This window comes from Lagenorhynchus albirostris, chromosome 11, assembly GCF_949774975.1.
Source record: "Lagenorhynchus albirostris chromosome 11, mLagAlb1.1, whole genome shotgun sequence".
In the NCBI taxonomy this organism is placed as follows: Eukaryota; Metazoa; Chordata; class Mammalia; order Artiodactyla; family Delphinidae; genus Lagenorhynchus; species Lagenorhynchus albirostris.
The window spans coordinates 5,789,310-5,808,353 of NC_083105.1; the positions used below are offsets into that span (position 1 = coordinate 5,789,310).

Below are 19,044 nucleotides of genomic sequence, written 5' to 3' on the forward strand. Positions count from 1 at the left end.
CAGTGCGGGAGGCTCAGTGATGCTCCACCTCTGCCACTGGGAGAGGATGGGAGGGAGTGGAGAGGTGGCGGGCGGAGGTTGCTGTAGGTGATGGAAAATTCCAGGCTGGAGGTGCAGCTCCAAGAGGGACGGGGTGGGTATGTCAGGAGCTGGGGCTGGGCTGGGCGAGGGCTGTCTCCTCCAGGGAGAGATGTGGGGAGAGGACTGGGTGCTGACCTGGGGCCAGGAGAAGGACACGCCTCTTTGTAGGGGTCTCACTTTGCCTGGTCCTGTGCTGGAAACAGGCGCTTGCCCCCGGCTGGCCCATCCTGGAGTCTATTCAGCGGGGGCTTGTGGGCGCCCTTCTGCATGGGACCAGGCACCTGGCAGGGCACAGAGACACGGGCTCTCAGTCGCCCGCTCTAGGGGCACTTTCCCAGTGGTCTGTGCTGCCCACCAACGGGCTCTGCCCGCCCCACCCCTGCCGTCCCGCCGGCACACAAAGGTGGCCCTGCTTCAGCCACGTCTCTCCTTACAAGCAGGTTGCCATTGGCCTTGACGGCTGGTGAGACTGAAGGGCTCTGTCCCGGCCCTTCTTCCTCCCGCATCCCTGAGGCCTCCTAAGTCAAGCTCCCCGTGGTGCGTCCCACCACAGGGAGCGGGTGGTGGTGACGGTGACCTCACCATCTTTCATAAACAGGCACTGGCCAGTTGGAGGCAGCATTGCTATTCCCTTTCCACAGATGCAGAAACAAGCTCCCAGGGGGGCAGGGCACGCGCAGCCCTGCTGAGCCCGGCCTTCCACCCCGACCCGCCCGCATTCCGCTCAGGGTTAGGGAGGCTGGAGGCAGAGGGGAAGCCCAGGAAGCTGAGCCTGGCCGTCAGCTGCAGTGGACACCTTCCTGGAGCCTTGGGCCTTGGGCCACAGAGGGCAAACCGACTGTCATCTGTTCTGACACAGCCTGGGCCCCGCTGCTGACACCCATGCCCTCTGCCCAGACCCCTGTCCGCTCTTATCCTCCCCACTAAAGCCCCACCTGCCTCAGCAGCCTCATCTGGAATCACTGCCCTCCACGCCCTCTGGTCCATCCCACAGGCCCCTCACTGAGTCCCGGACACACCTTATGCTTTCCCACCTCTGTGCCTTTGCTCTAGAAAGTCCCTCTTGAATCTCTGCCTCCCACCATCCTCCCTCCCTTCAAGGCAGCCTTCCCTGACTGATTCCCTTTCGGGGGTGAACACAGTGAGGGAAGGGCAGGGTGCAGGGAAAAGGGTGTTGGGTCTGGGCCAGCCTAGGCTTCCCCAAGAGGCCCTGAGACTGCAGCCGCTCAGTGTTCACATTTCTGGGTCTTGCCTTCGAGATTCCATCTAAAACACCCTCCTGCTCTCTCAGGATGAAGCTCAGACACCCTGTCTGCTGCTGTGTCTCATCGTCAACCTCGATTTCACCTCCAGTACTTGCCCTTGTCCCCATTTCTTTCATCAAAAAAAAATAATAATAATAAAATCACATCGTGGATATATTTTACAAGTCCTCATAAGTTGTTTTTTTTTTTTTTTTTTTTCCCGGCCACGCTGTGTGGCTTATGGGATCTTAGTTCCTAGACCAGGGATTGAACCCGGGACCTTGGCAGTGAGAGCTCAGAGTCTTAACCACTGGCCCACCAGGGAATTCCCCCATACGGTCTTTTTGGATGGAGGTGGGGCACAAGAGATAAAGGAAGGAAGGAAGGTTGGCTTTGGTGCTTAGATCTATCAAATGGGTGTTACTGTCCACTCAGAGTCCCAGCTCTCGTCTCAGGGGAGTTCCCCGGGCCAGGAGTCCCCTTTGTTCCATCTTGGGTGGGGGGCAGGGTCAGGTAGCTGTTCCTGGCCCCTCCTCAAGGCTGGGGCTGGGGTATGGAAGTGTGGCCAGCGCCCCAGCTATGTGACGGGAAGCAGTGGCACCCGGCACCCTAAGAGTGGGCTTCGTTGGGGGTGGGAGTGCAGGCTGAAGCTCTGGGTCACCGCACTCAGAAGTCCTCCCCGTCCCAGGGCTGTCATGTGGGGACCTGCCCTGCTCACCGGACAGTCCCGGGCCCCCTGAGGCTGACCTGTTAGCAGGGTCACCCCCAGGGCTGGTTTCCCCCCTTCTGGGGGCCGAGTCTTGGTGATGCTGTGAAGAGTTGGTCCCCTCTTCCCTTGCAGGATTAGGGCAGCATTTTGGGGGCAGCCCAGGCCTGGAGGCCCAGCCCCCTGGCCCAGCTTGGCCCTAACTGGCTGTGTTACTTGGGCGAGCCCCCTGGCATCTCTGGCCTCCAGTCCCTTCATCTGTGAAAAGGGATACTAATCCTGCTTCATAGAATTGGGGGGCTGCATGGGAAAAGACCTTGCTCAGTGCCTGGCCCTGGAAAGGCACTTGAGGGGGGACCTTCCACCCTTGGTCTCCTGAGGACAAATAAGGAGGTTGGACCCTGCATCCTGAAGGAGGCCTGGGGAGCCATCCCAGCCCCTGCCCGCTTCTCCGTGGGCCTCTGCTGGTCTCTGTCTGTCCCTCCGCCCTGCACACACCGAGCAGCGGGGGCCTTTGGACGGCGCTTCCAGCCCCTCAAGTCCCATTTGTCCGGAGTAGCTCGGACTCCAATGTCTTACAGGCAAAGCCTCAGAGCTGGTCGTCTGAAGTCTTTTCATAAATACTCTGTGCAAATCATGCTCCTGGACTTCTTAAAGTGGGACTTGGGTGGACGCTCTGGTCCCTATGCCTGCCCCCCAGGCCCACGGCCCTGTTGCCTCTAGACAGAGTCAGGACCTGCTGTGCCCAGGCTCCATGCTGGGCATTGGGCACGTGGAAGGGAACTGGTGGAGGCCCCAGACCTGGGTCCACACCATGCAAGCCTGTGATGGAGGTAAACAGATCGCTTTGGACACACAGGGACAAGCATTTTCCAGTATTTGTTGTGACCAATACACTGCTCACCTTTACCCAAGTGTCGCTGAATTCACAGCAGCTCTTGGTCGTTCGGTATTTTCTCCGTCAGTGGATGCTAAAACGACAATTGCCAGGCGACTCCCCGGGTGTGTGCATGAAGTGAGACCCTCATTCTTGAAAAGGTTGAGGTTTATGATGTAGCTCAATTTCCCCGACTTACAGGTGGGGAAACTGAGGCCCAGAGAGAGGCAGTGACTTGTCCCAAGCCTCAGTGGCAGAGTCCACTCCAGAACCCAAGTAGGCTGGCATCCACTTGTCAAATCTGGGTCTTGGGTCCTGGGTGAAATGCTCCTGGAAGATTCTGGCCCATCCCCAGGATGTGCACATGGGTGAAATGCTCCTGGAAGATCCTGGCCCATCCCCAGGATGTGCGCATGGGTGAAATGCTCCTGGAAGATCCTGGCCCATCCCCAGGATGTGCGCATGGGTGAAATGCTCCTGGAAGATCCTGGCCCATCCCCAGGATGTGCGCATGGGCACAAAGTACTGGCATCTCGAGGGTACAGACAAGGGACGGTTGCTAAACGTCCTGCAGTGCACAGGACAGCGGCCCTTCCCCCATCAGAGAATTCTCCAGTCCCAAACGTCACTAGTCACTAGCATCAGGGTCTCTGTTAAGCATCTTTTTCACTGCAGGACTTGTCAGAGCCTCTACTGGGAAGAGTAGACCATGTTTTCCAAGTGGGGAGAGAATCAGGATTTCTTGTTTGAGGTACCCGTGGTAGGACCAGTGTCCAGGGAACGCACTTTGGGAGACATAACTAGATTCTCAGTGGGGAATTCCTGGATGTTGGATGAAGGAGAAATGGTACTTGATGCCTGTCTGTCCTTGGGGGAAAGGTTTCTGCAGCAGTCCTGAGTCAGCAAGGGTCCTGTGAGTAGGAAGAGGAGGGCGGGTGTCAAGATGAACCTGTGTTCAAATCCCCCCCCTTTTTTTTTTTTTTTTGCTGTGCCTCACGGCTTCCGAGATCTTACTTCCCCCACCAGGGATCGAACCTGTGCCCCCAGCAGTGGACGTGTGGAGCTCTAACCACTGGGCCGCCAGGGAATTCCCTCAGATCCCTTCTTAACTTTGAGAACTTGGCTGGGATGTGGCGACGCCTCCCTGGCCCTCAGCCCCCCTCCCTGGACACAGCACTCCTGACACCCACTGGTGCAGACTGCTCTCGGGTTAGACACCATGCCCAGAGCAGGTTCTGAACAATCGTGTTGCCACTGACTTTTTTCCCCAGGCCTTGGTCTGCACCTTATCCTTCCCTTTCTACTCTGGGATGATTCCCCCCGAGTTCAGAGGGGAGGTAAGTGCGCTTTGGGGGCTCAATGACCGGGCCCTGCCTTGTGCTCTGGGCCGCCCGGGTCCCTACTGCTGAGAGGTGTGTGGGTGGAGAAAACAGTGCTCCTGGACCCCTCCCCCCACTGCTCCCGCGGTGCTCAGAGCATCCCGGACTGGGGTCCACCTAGTGGTCTGGGGCAGCTAGAGGTGACTGGCTGCAGCGTGTTTCCTGGGGTGGCTTCGGGGCTGTGTGGGCAGAGGGCACCCTGAGAGCAGCACGGCCGCCTGAACTGCAGCGCGACATCGACGGCGCTCTGAGCAGCAACTTGCCCTTTGTGGACTCCCCCTCCACCATCACCGTGTCTCCCTTCCACGGGACAGTGGACATCTGCCCCCAGAGCAGCTTGGCCAGCATGCATGAGCTGAACGCCTTCAATGCCACCTTCCAGATCTGTACCAAGAACTTCTTCCTGGGGGTCACCTCCAGCCCCGAGGTAGGTCGGGACCCCGTGAACGGCCTTGAAGGTGTTAGAGGTTTGGCTGTGATCTAGTGCCCCCTTGAGTCAGACTCTGTGCCCCTGAGCCCTCCCACAGCCTCAGGGCAGTCAGGACACATGTCCTGAGTCTCACAGCCAAGCCCTTGAACTCAACCTGGGCTCCAGTTGTATCCTTACTCGTCCCCCACTTCAAGGCAGTGCACCAAGGCCAACTCTGCTGAACTTCGGTTTAAGCCAGGCCTCTGCTGATGCTCTTCTGGGTCAGGCTCTGTGACAAGGTACTGTTGTCACCTCAGTTTCTTGGGGGAGGATACCAAGGCTCAGAGAGGTTAAGCAACTTCTTCAAAGTCACACGGCCTGGAAGCAGCAGAGCCAGGCTTCAAATCCTCAGCTAGCCCAGACCCACGCTCTTAAATGCTGCCCTAGACAGTGGCCAAATTGACTCTCTGTATGGTGGCAAGGCGCAAGCATAGAAAACGATGGACAGTAGACCCGCATTTCCTGCTTTTTGCCCCTTGGTATTTCTGGAAGTATTTCTTGCCAACAGTTTACCGTCATCACACGTTCTTCCACCCCAATCACATCCTGGCCCTCCCCTATTCCTTCACACCTCTTATGGTCCTGCAGTATTTTGTAATTTATGAAACAAGGTCCTGTTCATTTAAGCTGATCCTCCCTACGCCCATGGGGTAGACAGAAAATCTCAGCCCTATTTTATAGACAAGGAAGGCAAGGCTCTCAGAAAGACAGTGTGGATGTCTGGAGGTCACACAGAAAGGGAAGGCAGAGCTCCTTCCTGGACCTGCGGGTACTTTTCCCCCACGAGTGGGGCTCTGTTCGAGACAGACAGGGCTGGGCCCCGGCACTCCTCTGCCACCTCAGGCTGGTCCTGGCAGTTCTGGCAGTGAGCATCAAAGGGCAAAGGGAACCACCATGTACTGATCTTCAGGGAACCAGGAATCTCTGGCCAGGCCTGTTTCTCAGGGGATGGAACTGAGGCCAGAGAGTAGCGTCTGGAGCAAGAGCCCGCAGCCAGGGAGTCTCAGAGCCAGAAAGTGAACGAGGCTGCGGGGACGAAGGCCACTCAAGCAGATCTGCTCCACCTGAGGTCCTGGGACCCTCTCTGCCCAGTGCTGGGCAGGGACCCTCAGGGTCCTTGAGCCCTGCTGAGGCGTCTCTTGGGAAGCATAGGCTGTCCTGGGATCACTTGCTGTTGAAGATGAGTCTTTGGCCTGTGACCACCAACTCGAGGGGCAGGGCCAGGCCTTCCCCATCCCACCCTGACCTGTGTGTTGGCAGGGAGTGGCCGACAACTGCAGACAAGGCTACCTGGACGCCCTGAGGTTCCTGGAGAGATGCGGTAGGTGGCAGCCTCCACAGTAGCTGGGGATCCCCCCCACGTGAGTGCCAGGTGAACCCCGCTTTTCAGCTGTTTCAGTTTTTAGCGACCTCGGCTCACTCATTCTCTTCCTCAGCGTCTGCTCTATGTTTGGCCTGAGCTGGGGACACAGAGAGGAATCACACATGTGTCCTGCTCTCAAGCTGCCCACCACCTGGTGCGAGGGAGACAGATCCAGAGAGAGCATTTCCCCAGGGTGATGGAGGGATGCTCAGGGCCGTGGGAGCCCAGCGGGGGCACCTAACCCAGCCCAATGGGTTAGGTGGGCAAGGAGGGCTTCCTGGAGGTGGTGACATATAAGCTGGGTTTTAACTAGTGATGAAGACTATAGAGAGATTGAGGATGGAAAGGAAGAGGGCACTCTAGGCAGAGGGAAGAAGGGCAAGCGCAAAGGAACAGAGCTTGGTACCTTGAGAGCACATACCTCAGTGGGGCTGCAGGAGAGCGTGTGTGTGTGTGTGTGTGTGTGTGTGTGTGTGTGTGTGTGTGTGTGTGTGAGTGTGAGTGACAGAGCACTGGGTGGGCCAGAGAGGTTTCTTACCTGGAGAGCTTGGATGTCATGCCACAGGGCAATGCTCTTCAAAGTGGTAGAACTGAGATTTGAACTCAGGCCGTCTGGCTCCAGAGCCCTTGCCCTGACCCCTGCTCTACAGCCCCAAACACACGGCAGCTGGAAGCATTTGCTGAGCACATATTGTGCCCAGACCTGGGCTTGAGCTTTCTGTATTTATCACATCTAATTCTCGGAACAGCCGTATGCAGTAGGTCTTCATTTCCCCCTCTCCCAGGGAGGGAAACCAAGCATGGAGCTGTTAGGTCACAGAGCTATAGCAGGTGGTGACCACAGGATCTGAACCTTGGGCTGAGTCTTCAGGGCCTGGGGTCTGTTAACCACTAGCAGGTGCGTAGGAATGGGGGGGCAGGGCAGGGCCGGGGAGCACAGGACGGAGTCATTCAGGGCAAGCCACGGGTCCATCCCTCCTGTGGCAACCGGGTCCCCAGAGCTGGGTAGGCCACTGTCACCGGGAGGCTCCAGATGTGCTGACCTGTTGTATCCCTCCTCTCCCCGACCCAGGACTCACCAGGGAGCCAGTGCTGTGGATGTTGGCATCTAAGGAGCCCCCAGCCCCAACGGATGGGACCCGGGATGCTGACTGTGACAGAGGCCAGTGCCCAGTGTGCTGGTCAGGGATGTGCTCGGCTTTGAGCAGCTCTCCCCGGAGCTGGAGGCTGCTACTGCCCCTCCCGTCCTATACTTGCTCACCTACCAGGTGCCCTGCACGCAGGAGCCCAAGGCCAGGGGCCCTGCCCTGCAGGTTCTCGTGGTCTGAAAGAGGACTCATTTATCGACAATCTAAGTGCTAGGCGTGGAGCTGGGGCTCCTTTCATGCTGCCCCCTTCACTCCTCACCACAACGGGGGCCCATTTTCCTTAGCCCATTTCACTGATGAGGAAACTGAAGCTCAGAGAGGGGAAGGGGCTCACCAAGGTCTCAGAGCCTGCAATTGGGGGATTCAAGCACATGCCTGTGTCTGAGAAAGCCAGGTCTTTGCCCACTGCCCAGGGAAGGGCAAGAGGTGCTGAGGGACAGAGGAGAGGCACACACAGAAGGTTCTGGACTCTCCAGATGGAGATGGACTCATTTCATTCCCCCCCCCCAATAATTCTCTGAGGATGGTACTGAATTGTCCCCATTGGACAGTTGAGGAAACCATAGCACAGAGAGCTTAAGTGACTTGCCCAAGGCCACACAGCTAACAAACCATTTAGTCAGCTCTCTTGCTCCGTGACCTAAAGGTCACAATTGCCTCAACAGGAAAGGATAGGCACATGTAATCGTGGTGGGAGTGGGAGTTTGAGTGGCATCTAAGTGAGACTTGAAAGGAGGAGTTGGCCAAGCAAAAGAGGGGGAAGGTGAGCATCCAGGTAGCGGGCACAGCAGGTGCAAATGTCCTGGGTTTGGTGGGGGAGAGTTGGAGGCCCCTGTGGCTGAGGGAGGGGTGGGGTAGCAGAGATGAGCCTGGGGAGGCTGGGAGGGTGGGGCAGGCGGCCTTGAAAGCTGCAGGAGGAGAGATGGAGAGCCCCCGGGGTGGGGGGCGACCCCTCCTTTTCAGAGTTCGCTACTGCTCTGAACTCTGGGTCTAGTGTTTGCTGTACTTAGCCAGGAGGGGACAGGCTGACACGGTGGGAGGCTGGGTGGAGAGATGATGGTGGTCGAGGCCAGAGCAGGGACAAGGGGGTGGGCAAAGGGATAAGGAGGGCACCTCTTTCTGCGCAGGACACCACACAGGGCACGCAGAAGGGGGCCTGGATCTGCGCTGAGCCCCTGAGGCCCAAGCTTGGGGCTCTGGGACTCTGGCAGTGTCTCTGCAGCCACATGGGGGCACCAGAGAGCCTCTCAGATGGGGCAGAGACCGCCCCTCAGGCCCCGCCCTTACACACATCCCTTGATCCTCACCTTCCCCAGGGAGGTAGGTCCTGCCCGTGTTCCCATTTTTCAGAGGAGGTGACCTAGGCTCAGGAACAGGAAGGGACTCGTCCTAGGCCACACGGCAGATAACGGGGTGCCGGGTCCTGGGACTGTTGTTCGTGAACCCCGAGTCGAGGCTGGTGGTGTGTGCGTGGCCGAGCCGTGGTCTGGAGGCCGGGATTCGGGCTCCGGCTCTGCCCCGGCCAGGATGCCGGGCCCTTCCACTCTGGTCCGTTAAGGGGCTGGGGGCTCGGGAAGTGGTCACGTGGTCACGGCTGCTGTTATTAATACCGCTGATGTGTTGCTGTTAGCCAGGGAAGTATGGGGGGACACTTGTCCCACCCTGGGGGCCACAGCAGACTTTCCAGAGGGGCGGGAGAGATGGAAGCAGCGTGGGGAGCCTGACAGGCCTTGGGTCCATCCTGGCCCTGCCACTCCCCGGCAACGGGCTTGGGCGAGTCACTTCACTCTGAGCCTCAGTCTGCTCATCTGCGAAAGGGGTGCACTCTGTCATTTCAAGAATAACAAGGGAGCCTGGTAGGGGTTCCGTAAATGCAGCTGCTTCCTCTGCAGACCGGCTGAGGGTGGGGTGTCCTTCATGGCCTGTGCGAGGTAGAGAGGGGCTCGGGCTCTCCTCCCTGAGGGTGACCTTGAGGGGGTGGCTGGGGGAAGGGGTGGGCCACCATGGCCTCTCTTGCAGCACTGAAGAAAGCCTGTCTGAGGGACCCCCGCACCAGGGCTTCCTTCTGCCAGGCGGGCCCTGGGTGGGCGCTAACGTACCTTGCACACGGCCCTTTGAGTATGTCTACTTCCAGAGCAGAAGGTGAGGCCCGGCCAGGGGTACTGGGAGGGGCCTGGCTCGTTGAGACCAGTGCCCGTGGCAGGAAGGGCGGCCAGAACACTGCAGGGGGCAGAGCCCGGCTGGTGTCCCGACGCCGCCTGCTGTTGGCTGCATGACCCCGAGGAGTCTGGTGGTCTCCTGTGCAAGACAGGACTGATGGGAAGGCGGGGTAGCAGCTGTGACTCATCAATCCATTGGAAACAGGGCCGCCCGGTCAGTGCCTGGCCCCTCCTGCCTCTAGGATCTTTGGCCCACTGTTGCACCTGTCAGAGCCTCAGAGAAAATGTGATGTTTCTGAGGATAACTCTAGGGGCTGGTCTGCCTCAGATTAACTGTGTGGCCCGGGCCAGGTATCATGACCTCTCTGGGCCTCAGATTCCTTTTTTACAAAACGAGGCCTTTCCAGGGCAGATTGGCTGTAGTTAGGCCCTCGCTAACGGTTCTAACTCTGCTGGTTAATGGATCACTCTGCATTGTTTGTTCGTTCATTCCATCAATAGCTACTGAGGGTCTACCAAGGGCCAAGTCTGGGCTGGGAGCTGGGAGGCAGCACTGACTCAGACCCAGTCCCTTGCCTTGTGGAGCTCACAGCCCACCGATCATCACACATTCCCCTGTGCGCTCCAGCTGTGCCTAGGGATACCTAGAGAGGTCTACCCTGTCTGTAGATTCCTAGGAGAGGTCTACACTGGCTGTGAACTGGGACAGTTCACAAGAGGGTCTATCTGGTCAGGAAAGGTTACCTAGGGGAGATATCTTTTGAGCTATCATCTGAAGGATGAGTAAGAGTCCTCTAGGCAAAGAAGGAAGGGAAAAGTGTTCCAGACGGATGAAAGAGCATGTGCAAAGGTCCTGGGGCAGAAGACAGAAGGGAGTAAGGCTCATCTGAGGAACAGAAAGGGGGGCTGCCGTGGCTGGGGCCAAAATGTGGAGTGTGTACAAGGTGGGGCTGAGGAGGCTGGCAAGGGCTGGACAGGCAGGAGTCTGTAGCCAGGTGAGGGGTGTGGTCTTTATCCTGATGGTTGCATGAAGGCAGTGAAGGGTTTGGGCAGGAAAGTGTCATGGAGAGATCTGTATTTGTAAAACTTCTCTATTCCCTACAAGAAGGTCTACGACAGTGAGCCACAGGTCTCTGTCCTGCTCCATGCTGAGTTAATGACTAGCTCATCCCTGCTGTCTAAATTGCTGGTGACCCAAAGCTGGCAGACAGCTTTCTGCTGACATGAATTTTTCTTATGCTGAGAGCTTCTAGACTGAAACCACAGGTTGAAATCAAAAAGGCTAAATGCAAGTGCTAGCCTTTGCAGTTAAAAAAAAGTCCACTTATGAGCATTGATGGGGAGGCCCGCCCAGGCCGCAGGGAAATTCATATTTGGTATTTTCTGTAACCTACAATCTCAATGTGTAGGCTGCAATAATAGAGGCAGAAGGTCCAGAACAAATGAGGGGACAGTCCACTGTGACACTACACCCTGTGGACTGACTGTCTGCCCAGTTTGAGGCCCTGGTTTAGAGGCTCCTTGAAGGGCAGTACATTGGGAGGGGAGGCCCTGCAGTGTCCAGTAAGTCTGAGACGGTGCCTGGCCAGGTATCCCCTCAGTCACAGCTGGATGATGCTGCCCTCTGCTGGTCATGAGTGGCCACGGCAGCCATGGGAGGGCGCTGAGCAAGAGAGGACCGAGGTCAGATGTGTGTCTAGAAAGTTGCTGGATGCCGAGAGGGTAGTGAATGAAGGGGCGTGGAGGATGGAGGGCAGGGGCTGGTCTGGGGAGGAGAGAGAGGAAGGGACAGAAACACGGAGGAGGTGAGGTAATGATCCTCACTTGGCTGTGAGAAACTGAGGCCCAGAGAGGTTCCCTGACCCACCCAGGTCACACAGCTGATGAACAGGGGAGCGGGCTGCATCCCAAGCCAGCCTGACCCCAAAGCCCCGCCCTTTCCACCCCTGGGCTTCCCACTTGTGCCCTGTGGAGCTGATGACCCAAAGGGCCCAGCGGCCTCCTCCAAGTTCAGAGTCCATCGGGGATCAGTCCCCGCCCCCTCAGGCCTCTGCAGGTGCCTGTGTGTCCAGCCTGCTCTGCGGTGGAGCCAACACCCCCTTCCCTTTCCTTTAGCCCTGGCGCCTCGTTGCAGGGCCCCCGGCTCTGCTCTGGACCCGTGGGGACGGTGGGCTTGGCGGCGCTGCTCGCTTGGGCTTGGCCGGGTGGCGGAGCTGTGGCCGCCTCTCCCTCCAGGGTGGTGGCGTGGCTGCCCGACATGCCGGCCGACCTGCGGTGGATGCAGGGCTGGCTGAGGAACTTGGTCCTCAAAGTCTATTCCAGGATGAAGGACCAGCTCCTCGGGCCGGGCAGGTGAGACGGGCAGACCGGGGCAGAATGGGAGTGGCTGAGCTGGGAAGGGAAGGCGCCAGCTGTTTCCCCGGACCCTGGACAGGCAGTCACACCATCCGTTTCCCTGTGCCTCCATCCGCGCAGCCCCCAGCCGTGTGTTTGGTCCCTGCTCTGGGCCAGACCTGTGATGGGCTAGATGCAGCAGCTGACCCAGCGCATCGGTCAGTCCGGGGGGAGTCACTCTGCCTGCTTCACAGAGACGGCCTGAGCTCACGGAGGACGAGTGCATCTCCCTGCTCTGCCAGGTCCCCACCGGTCCTTCTGCCATCCTTCCAGACATCTCCACGGGCCCTGTGTGGGTCTGGGTTGGGGCTGCCCGCCTCTCCCCGACCTGCCCTCCCTTCTGGCTGGAGACCCCGGCAGTCCTCCCACACCCAGTGGAAATCAGTGCAGCGCTCCCAGGGAGTGGCGCCCTGGAACCTTTCTGCAATCCCCGCTCAGCCAGAAAAAGGGCTTATTGCAAGGTCTGGGAGAAGAGAGATCCAGGCTTCACCCAACTCCAAGCTCTGAAAACCACATTCACCGACTTCCTCTTCCTCTGCAGCTACTGGTCACCAGCCCCCTCCAGCCTGAGGTTGCTCCTCCCAAGGACCTGGTCAAGGAGCCCAGACCCGCCCATCAGGCCTGAGGAGACCAAGCTGGACCAGCCCAGTGACTGGCCTCTCCTGAATTCCATCGTGCCCCTGGTCCTGTGCCTACATCTGCCCTGAGTCCGTGAGTCCTGACCCATCTCCTGAGCTCAGAGCCCGGCCCCTAGCCCAGGGTGGGCACTGGAATTGTCAGCCACATGGAGGACCGAGAGGACAGAGACTCTTGTCCCAGGCCTTGTGGGCAGGTGGCCTCCAAGGGCTGGAAGAGGGCCCCCGAGTCCTTCTGTAGCCCCCGCTCCTGGGGCCCCGGGTACTTCTTTTCTGGGCAAGATGCAGCCTCAGTCCACCCCGGGTCGCCATGTGCCCAGGTCAACCTGCGTCTGTGTCATCAGTGGGAGAAAGGAAGGCGGGAGGTGAGACACACATCTTGGTTCTGGAATTTCCATATGGGGGCGCTGGGGGCAGAACCTCCTGAGAAGAGGGCTTTGGGTGCCGTTGTAGAGCTGCTTGCAAGACACTTCACAGAAGATGGAAAAATGCCACGTGCTCATATCAGATTGGGGAGCAGGTTGCAATGATGGGGTGGGGTGTGCCTCCCTTCACATCCTTTCTCTGTCCTGCACCAGCCCTCGGGGGTGACCCATGGTCTACGTCACTCTAGAAACCTTGACCTCTGACTTCCTCTGGGTCCATCGGCAGGGAACCCCTGACTGGAGACGAGAGGGCGGGAGGAGAGAGAGGGATTAAAATCTTCTCAGAATCCCAGCTGCATGTGCTTCTGCTGGGGTTCCGAAGGCCCCGGGATGCCCCCACACAGCGCTCCCCGCCCCTTGTTCCTCAGGGAGGGTTAGGGGGCAGCAGTGCCTCCAGCCCCGCCCCGCCCCTCCCCTTCTCGGGCGCAGAGGATGCTGGGGCCCACACGCCTCCGGCCTCTCCTAGGAGTGGCTGCAGCTCCCGTCCTCGGAGCAGAGCCCACACTGCGCCCCTGGCCAGGCTCTGTAGAGACATTCAGCCCGAGGAGGGGTGGGGAGGGCGGAGGAAGGCACGCGGGTGTGAGAGAAAAAGGAGCAAAGGGGTAAATATGTGAGCAAAAGACATATTCATCCATGCACTTGACTTACACTCAATGAGTTATAGGCTCTGGGGACACAGCTGTAAACAAAACTTACATTCTGGTTTGGGTGCAAGAGCAGATGCTAAACAGCAAATGGGAAAATGGGAAAATAAGATCATCCCGAGGAGTGGCAGTGCTGTGAGGAGACAGGAGGCTGAGAATGACGGCGGGGAGGTTTTCAGGAGGAGCAACATGGGACCAGGTGGTCTGGGAAGGCTTCTTGGAGGAGGTGGTATTTGAGGTGAGACCTGAGATGAGAAGTGAGAGCTGGGGAAAATCTTTACGAGCAGAGGGAACAGCGAGGGCCAAGGCCCTGGGTTGAGAATGAAGTTGGTCTGTTCAAGAAACCGAGCAGCCAGTGTGGCTGGACCATGAGAGTGACGGGGTGCACTGTGGGTGGGGCATGGAGGGCACCGTCGCCGTGATAAGGGGTTTGGATTGGGCAGTCACTGGAGGGTCGAGAGCAGAGAAACAAGAAGGTGAGTGAAGAGTGAGTGGCATCCAGGAGGGCCTGGGGATGGGGGTGGAGGTGAGAGGGAGAGAGGAGAGGGACGGAGAGTGAGGACCTGCAGGAGGGTCTCCAGCTCCCAACCCGTCTCCACGAGCCGAGGGGCCTGAGCTGGCCTTTTCCCCCTCCTGCTGTCAGCTGCATGGGGGCAGGCACAGGTACTAACCCCTGCAGCAGGAAGGGGGCTGTCCTCCCCCGAGTCAGGTAATCTCCGGGCCCTGGTGGTCCTCTGACCAGGGCTGGTGTGCTTTGTCCCCACTCCCACGTTCTGGGCTTGGGATTTCCTCTGCCAATGGAGAGGGAGGCCTGGCCACGTGGGTCTCCAGATTAAGGATTTAGAGCCTCAGGAGGCCTCTGAGTATATCCTTGCTCCCTTGTCCTTTGTCCCCATCAAGGACACAGGCCTCTATTCCCATGGGCATCAGGCCTCCCCTCATTACCCCCTCTCTCGTCAGTTCTTTGGGGCTTGCCCTGGGGCCACCTTTGTCCCCGTTGCTTTGTTTTGTGTCTTAGATGGGGAGAGAGAATCCCACCTTCCTCTCCATCATCCTCCTTCACTCAGCTGCATGTTGTTAAATGTTCCTGGCTTACGCGGCTGAATATCTCAGCTGCTTATAATACTCTGAGAACTTCTCTTTGGTCTTCATTATTTGTGGCTCATGTGTCAAGGTCATCTATTCTCAGCTTGAAAATTGCAGAGACTTTTCCCAAGCATCGCTCATGGTACTTCACAGTTCATAAGGACTTTCCTGCTTTCTCTTTTATTTAGCTCTAGACGTTGTCTCCTGTGGCTTTCCCCCATGGATCCCAGCTCTGCACTCTTGAGCCCATGGACCCTGCCTGCACCCTCTGCCTGGGGGCAGCCTGGCAGGGAGGGAAAGGTGGTGACCTGGTCCCTCTGAGGCTGCTCTTCCCCATGGAGAACAGCCCATGTCCTACAACCACTCCTCAGGGACATCCCCAACCCAGGCAGTCTGCTCAGTAAGCTCCAGCCCCTTGCTTGTCCAAGTCCCTCTAGGCACATGGGGTCCAGCGCTGCCCTCAGTATGATATGACCAGCGCCGGGCCTGAATCGCCTTTCACCTCCCGCCTCCTGGTCACTGCACCCTATTGATGTGGTCTCAGAATGAATGAGCGTGGTTTGAGCAGCCCCTGTGGACTTCACCGAGCCACCATCCACCAACAGTGCTTTGCTCTTCCTTTAGCCTAAAGATGGTTCAGCGGACAAAGCAGACAGCCCAGGAGCTGATCCAGGTCAGAGCTCCCTGATTCGTTACCTTTACGGCCTCCTGACACAGCCCTGAGGTGTTACAGAGCAGAGGAGGGATCCTGGGTTCTGAATTCAGGTCGACTCGGGTTTGAGTCCCATGTCTGCAGCTTAGCAGTGAAGTGACCTAGGGAAATCCCCTTACCTGTCAGAGCCTCAGTTTCCCCCTGTATAAAATGGACACAACAGCACATACCTCGTGGAATATTTACTTGAGAAAATTAAACGCTCCTTGCGGACTACATCATATGGGAGGGATTGCTGCTCAGAGAGGGAGAGCAGGGAGTGACAGTGCATTAGCCGCACTTCTGCTTTGTGTTAGGCATCCGACTAGGAGGACCTCTGGGCCCCCTTGGTACCTCATACTGCCCCTGGGTGGGGGAGAGTCCAGACAAAAGTCAGGGGAGCTGAGATGGGGGCCAGGACCTTTTATGATGTCAGAGCCCTCCTGGACCCTGCACCATGGTGTCCCATCATGGGTGCTAAAGTCATGGGGCCGCCACCCTCCTCTTTCTCCTGGGGTCCCAGCCAAGGACCTCTCAGGGCCCTGGGGCCTGGTAGAGCCGTGTGGCTCCATTCTTGAGCCGCGTTTCTGGGCTGGCTGCAAGCCCCCCGCCCTGGCTTTCTGAATGCAGTTGTCTGCTGTGTGTGTCCTGATGCCTGAGGCAGATCTCTGCCCCGAGGAGCTCACATGCCTCTATTGCTATATCTGTGGAGGTAATAGGGAATATAACCCTCACATGTGCACACCACTTACAGTTTTCAAAGCCAATCATCTCAGTTAATTCTCACAGCACCTCTGGGAGGTAAGCATTATTCTCCCCCATTTTATGGGTGAGGAAACCGAGGCACAGAGAGGTTATGTGCATCGGTAAGTGGTAGAGCTGGAAATGTCCAAGGGCGCTCCAGACAGCAGAAAGATCCCTGGAGCAACACAGCTTCCTTGTGCACCTGCTCTACGATGCTGGGCGAGTTCTTTCCTCGATCAATTCCTCATTTCTTTGTCTTTAAAATCACTAGTTGGCTTCTAAGGGGCTTCCAGCTCTGTTCTGAGCCCATAACATAGACAGTTAATACCACTGTGGTCAGAGGGAAGAGAGATGATTCCAGGAGGGGATTAGCCACAGAGAAATAGGTTTCTGAACTGAGTCTGTACGGAAGCCTAGAATTTAGATTGGCAGAGAGCCATTCCAGGAGTGGGGACTGCAGATGCAGAGGCAGGTTGTGGGTAGCAAGTTAAACAGACAAGGAATCTGAGGCTCAGAGTTGTGACGTGCCTTGTCCCAGGTCCCACAGCAAGTCAGTGGTAGAGCTAGAGTTCTAGCCCAGGCCAGGCTGTGGTCCCATCCTGTCTTCACACTAGAATGCTGGGTAGAAATATTGATGCTCAAGATTCTTCTGCAGAAATTCTGATCTTGAACTAGACCTGTCTGGGCAGGAATGTGGTTGGAGCTTGTAGTCCCTGGGCACTGGTGTCCTCAGGGGCCATCCTGTGGGTATGACCACCTGCCTGAGCCAGTCACCCTGTGACTCAGACTTCCTTAATGTCACCTGTGGCAAGCAGGCTGGTATGTGCCTGTCTGTGTCTGGGGTCACGTGATGCCCGTGGGTGACCTCTGCCCCAGCACTAAATCCTGGCCACGTTAGGCATCCACAGATACCTCAAACCCTCTGAGGTTAGCATCCCACCCATAAATCTGAGAATGTACACTAGCTGGATATTTGGTGATGTTAAGAAATAATCATTGCTTTTTAGTTGTGTTAATGTATTGGGAATGTGTTTTCAAAGAGTTCTTATCTTTTAGAGACCTGTGTCAAAATGTTTGTGAAAGAAGTGATATAATACATGAGTTGCTTCAAAATAATCTGAGTGGGGAGGGGTGGGTGAGAGCTGATGAAACCTGAGTTGGTAACAGTTGACAGTGGGTGATGGGTACACATTGATATAGAAGTTCATCGTAATATACTCTTTAATTTTGTATTTGTTTGACATTTCCTTAATAAAAGAGAACGTAACCTTAAAGATTTGATAGTACATACAAATAGGAAAATATGCATCAACATAGAACATAAAACAAAGCACAACCAGGGCCCCTGGGTGTTGTGGCTACCCAGAGTGCCAGATTGGGAGGGCGTTAGCATCTGGTGAGCTGGGCGCTTTCAGCACCGCGGACAGCGGCCGGCGCCGGCTTCCCTGCCTCTTTGCAGCCGCAGCCTTAGGGATCTCAGAGGGCAGGGAACTTCCAGATCCATATTACTTAGGACGAGTCTCTGCAGGACAAAAGACTATCCAGCCTCTTAAATACCCCCTGATAAGGGACGTTCACTACCCATGGGGAAGACCAGGCCTTGGTGGACGGTTTTGGCTCATAAGAAGCTTCTATTTCCTGCTCTTTAAGGATACCTTTGTCAAAAATGAATCAATCATATATATGTGTGTCTATTTCCGGGCTCTCCGTCCTTCCATTTATTTATGTCTATGCTTATGCCAATCCCACACTGTCTTGATTTATAGTTTTAAGGTACATAGCTTTATAGTAAGTCTTGAAATCAGGTAGTGTGGTAGTGTGAGCCTTCCAACTTTGCTATTCTTTTTCAAAATAGTTTTGACTATTCTAATATTTTGCTTTTCCATATAGATTTTAGAACCAGCTTGTTAATTTCTACAAAAAAGCCCATTGGGACTTTGCTTGGGGGTGCATAGACTCTGTACATGAATTTTGAGAGGAACAGGCATCTTAACAATGTTGAGCCTTCCACTTGATGCACAGGGTCTATGTCTCCATTTCTTTAGGTTTTCTTTAATTTATCTCCTCAACGTTTTGCAGCTTTTATTATACAAATCTTGCACGTTTTCTTAGATTTATTGCCAAGCACTTAATGTTTTTTGATGCTATTGCAAATGGTATTTTAAAAATTTCGATTTTCAATTGTTTGTCGCTAGTATGTAGAAATAGAATTGATTTTTGTTTGTTGGCCTTGTGTCTTATGAGCTTGATAAACTCATTTATTCACTCTAGTAGCTTTTTGGGTAGAGTTCTCAGGGTTTTCTATGTTAACAGAAAACAGGGTTTTCTACGTTAAATTCTTTAGATTTCTATTCTGAAACAATTAAACCCAGAGAAAAGGTACAAGAAGTAATACAACTGTGGTAGGCAGAATAAAACCTCCCCCCATCAAAATATGTCCATGTTCCAATGCCCAGAACCTATGAATATGCTATATGTCAAAGGGAATTAAGGTTGCAGATGGAATTAAGGTTGCTAATCCGCTGACCTTAAAATAGATTATCCTGGATTATTTATTGGGTAGACCTAATATAATTATAAGGGACCTTAAAAGTGGAAGAGGTAGGTAGAAGGAGAGTCAGTATCAGAGTAATATGATGTGAGAAAGACTAAACCCGGCATTTATGGCCTTGAAGATGGAGGAAGGGACTGACCACGAGCCAAGGAAGTGGGCGGCCTCTAGCGGCTGGAAAAGGCAAGAAACTGGCTTCATCCCTAGAGCCTCCAGAAAGGAATGGCGCTTTGCCGACACCTTGATTTTAGCATAGTGACACGTGCATTAGACATATGACCTACATAGAACTGTAAGATAATAAATTCGTGTTGTTTTAAGCCACTCAGTTTGTGGTAATTCATTACAGCAGTAATAGAAAACTAATACAACAATGAAATTATACCATCACCTACATTCACCAACTGTGGCATCTGCCACATTTTCCTTCTCTCTCAATGTATATATA

The 19,044-nt window shown here is 55.7% G+C and overlaps 1 protein-coding gene across 1 annotated transcript; it reads left to right on the top strand.

Moving 5' to 3' along the window:
• The first annotated feature begins 2,858 nt into the window (after positions 1 to 2,858).
• Positions 2,859 to 12,527, top strand: PNPLA5 (patatin like phospholipase domain containing 5). Its single transcript, XM_060165549.1, is given in 10 exon segments — positions 2,859 to 2,864; positions 4,180 to 4,245; positions 4,517 to 4,718; positions 6,021 to 6,077; positions 7,192 to 7,278; positions 7,281 to 7,345; positions 9,283 to 9,361; positions 9,364 to 9,409; positions 11,662 to 11,778; positions 12,362 to 12,527. Coding segments are annotated over 10 exon segments (891 nt in total).
• The last annotated feature ends 6,517 nt before the right edge of the window (positions 12,528 to 19,044 follow it).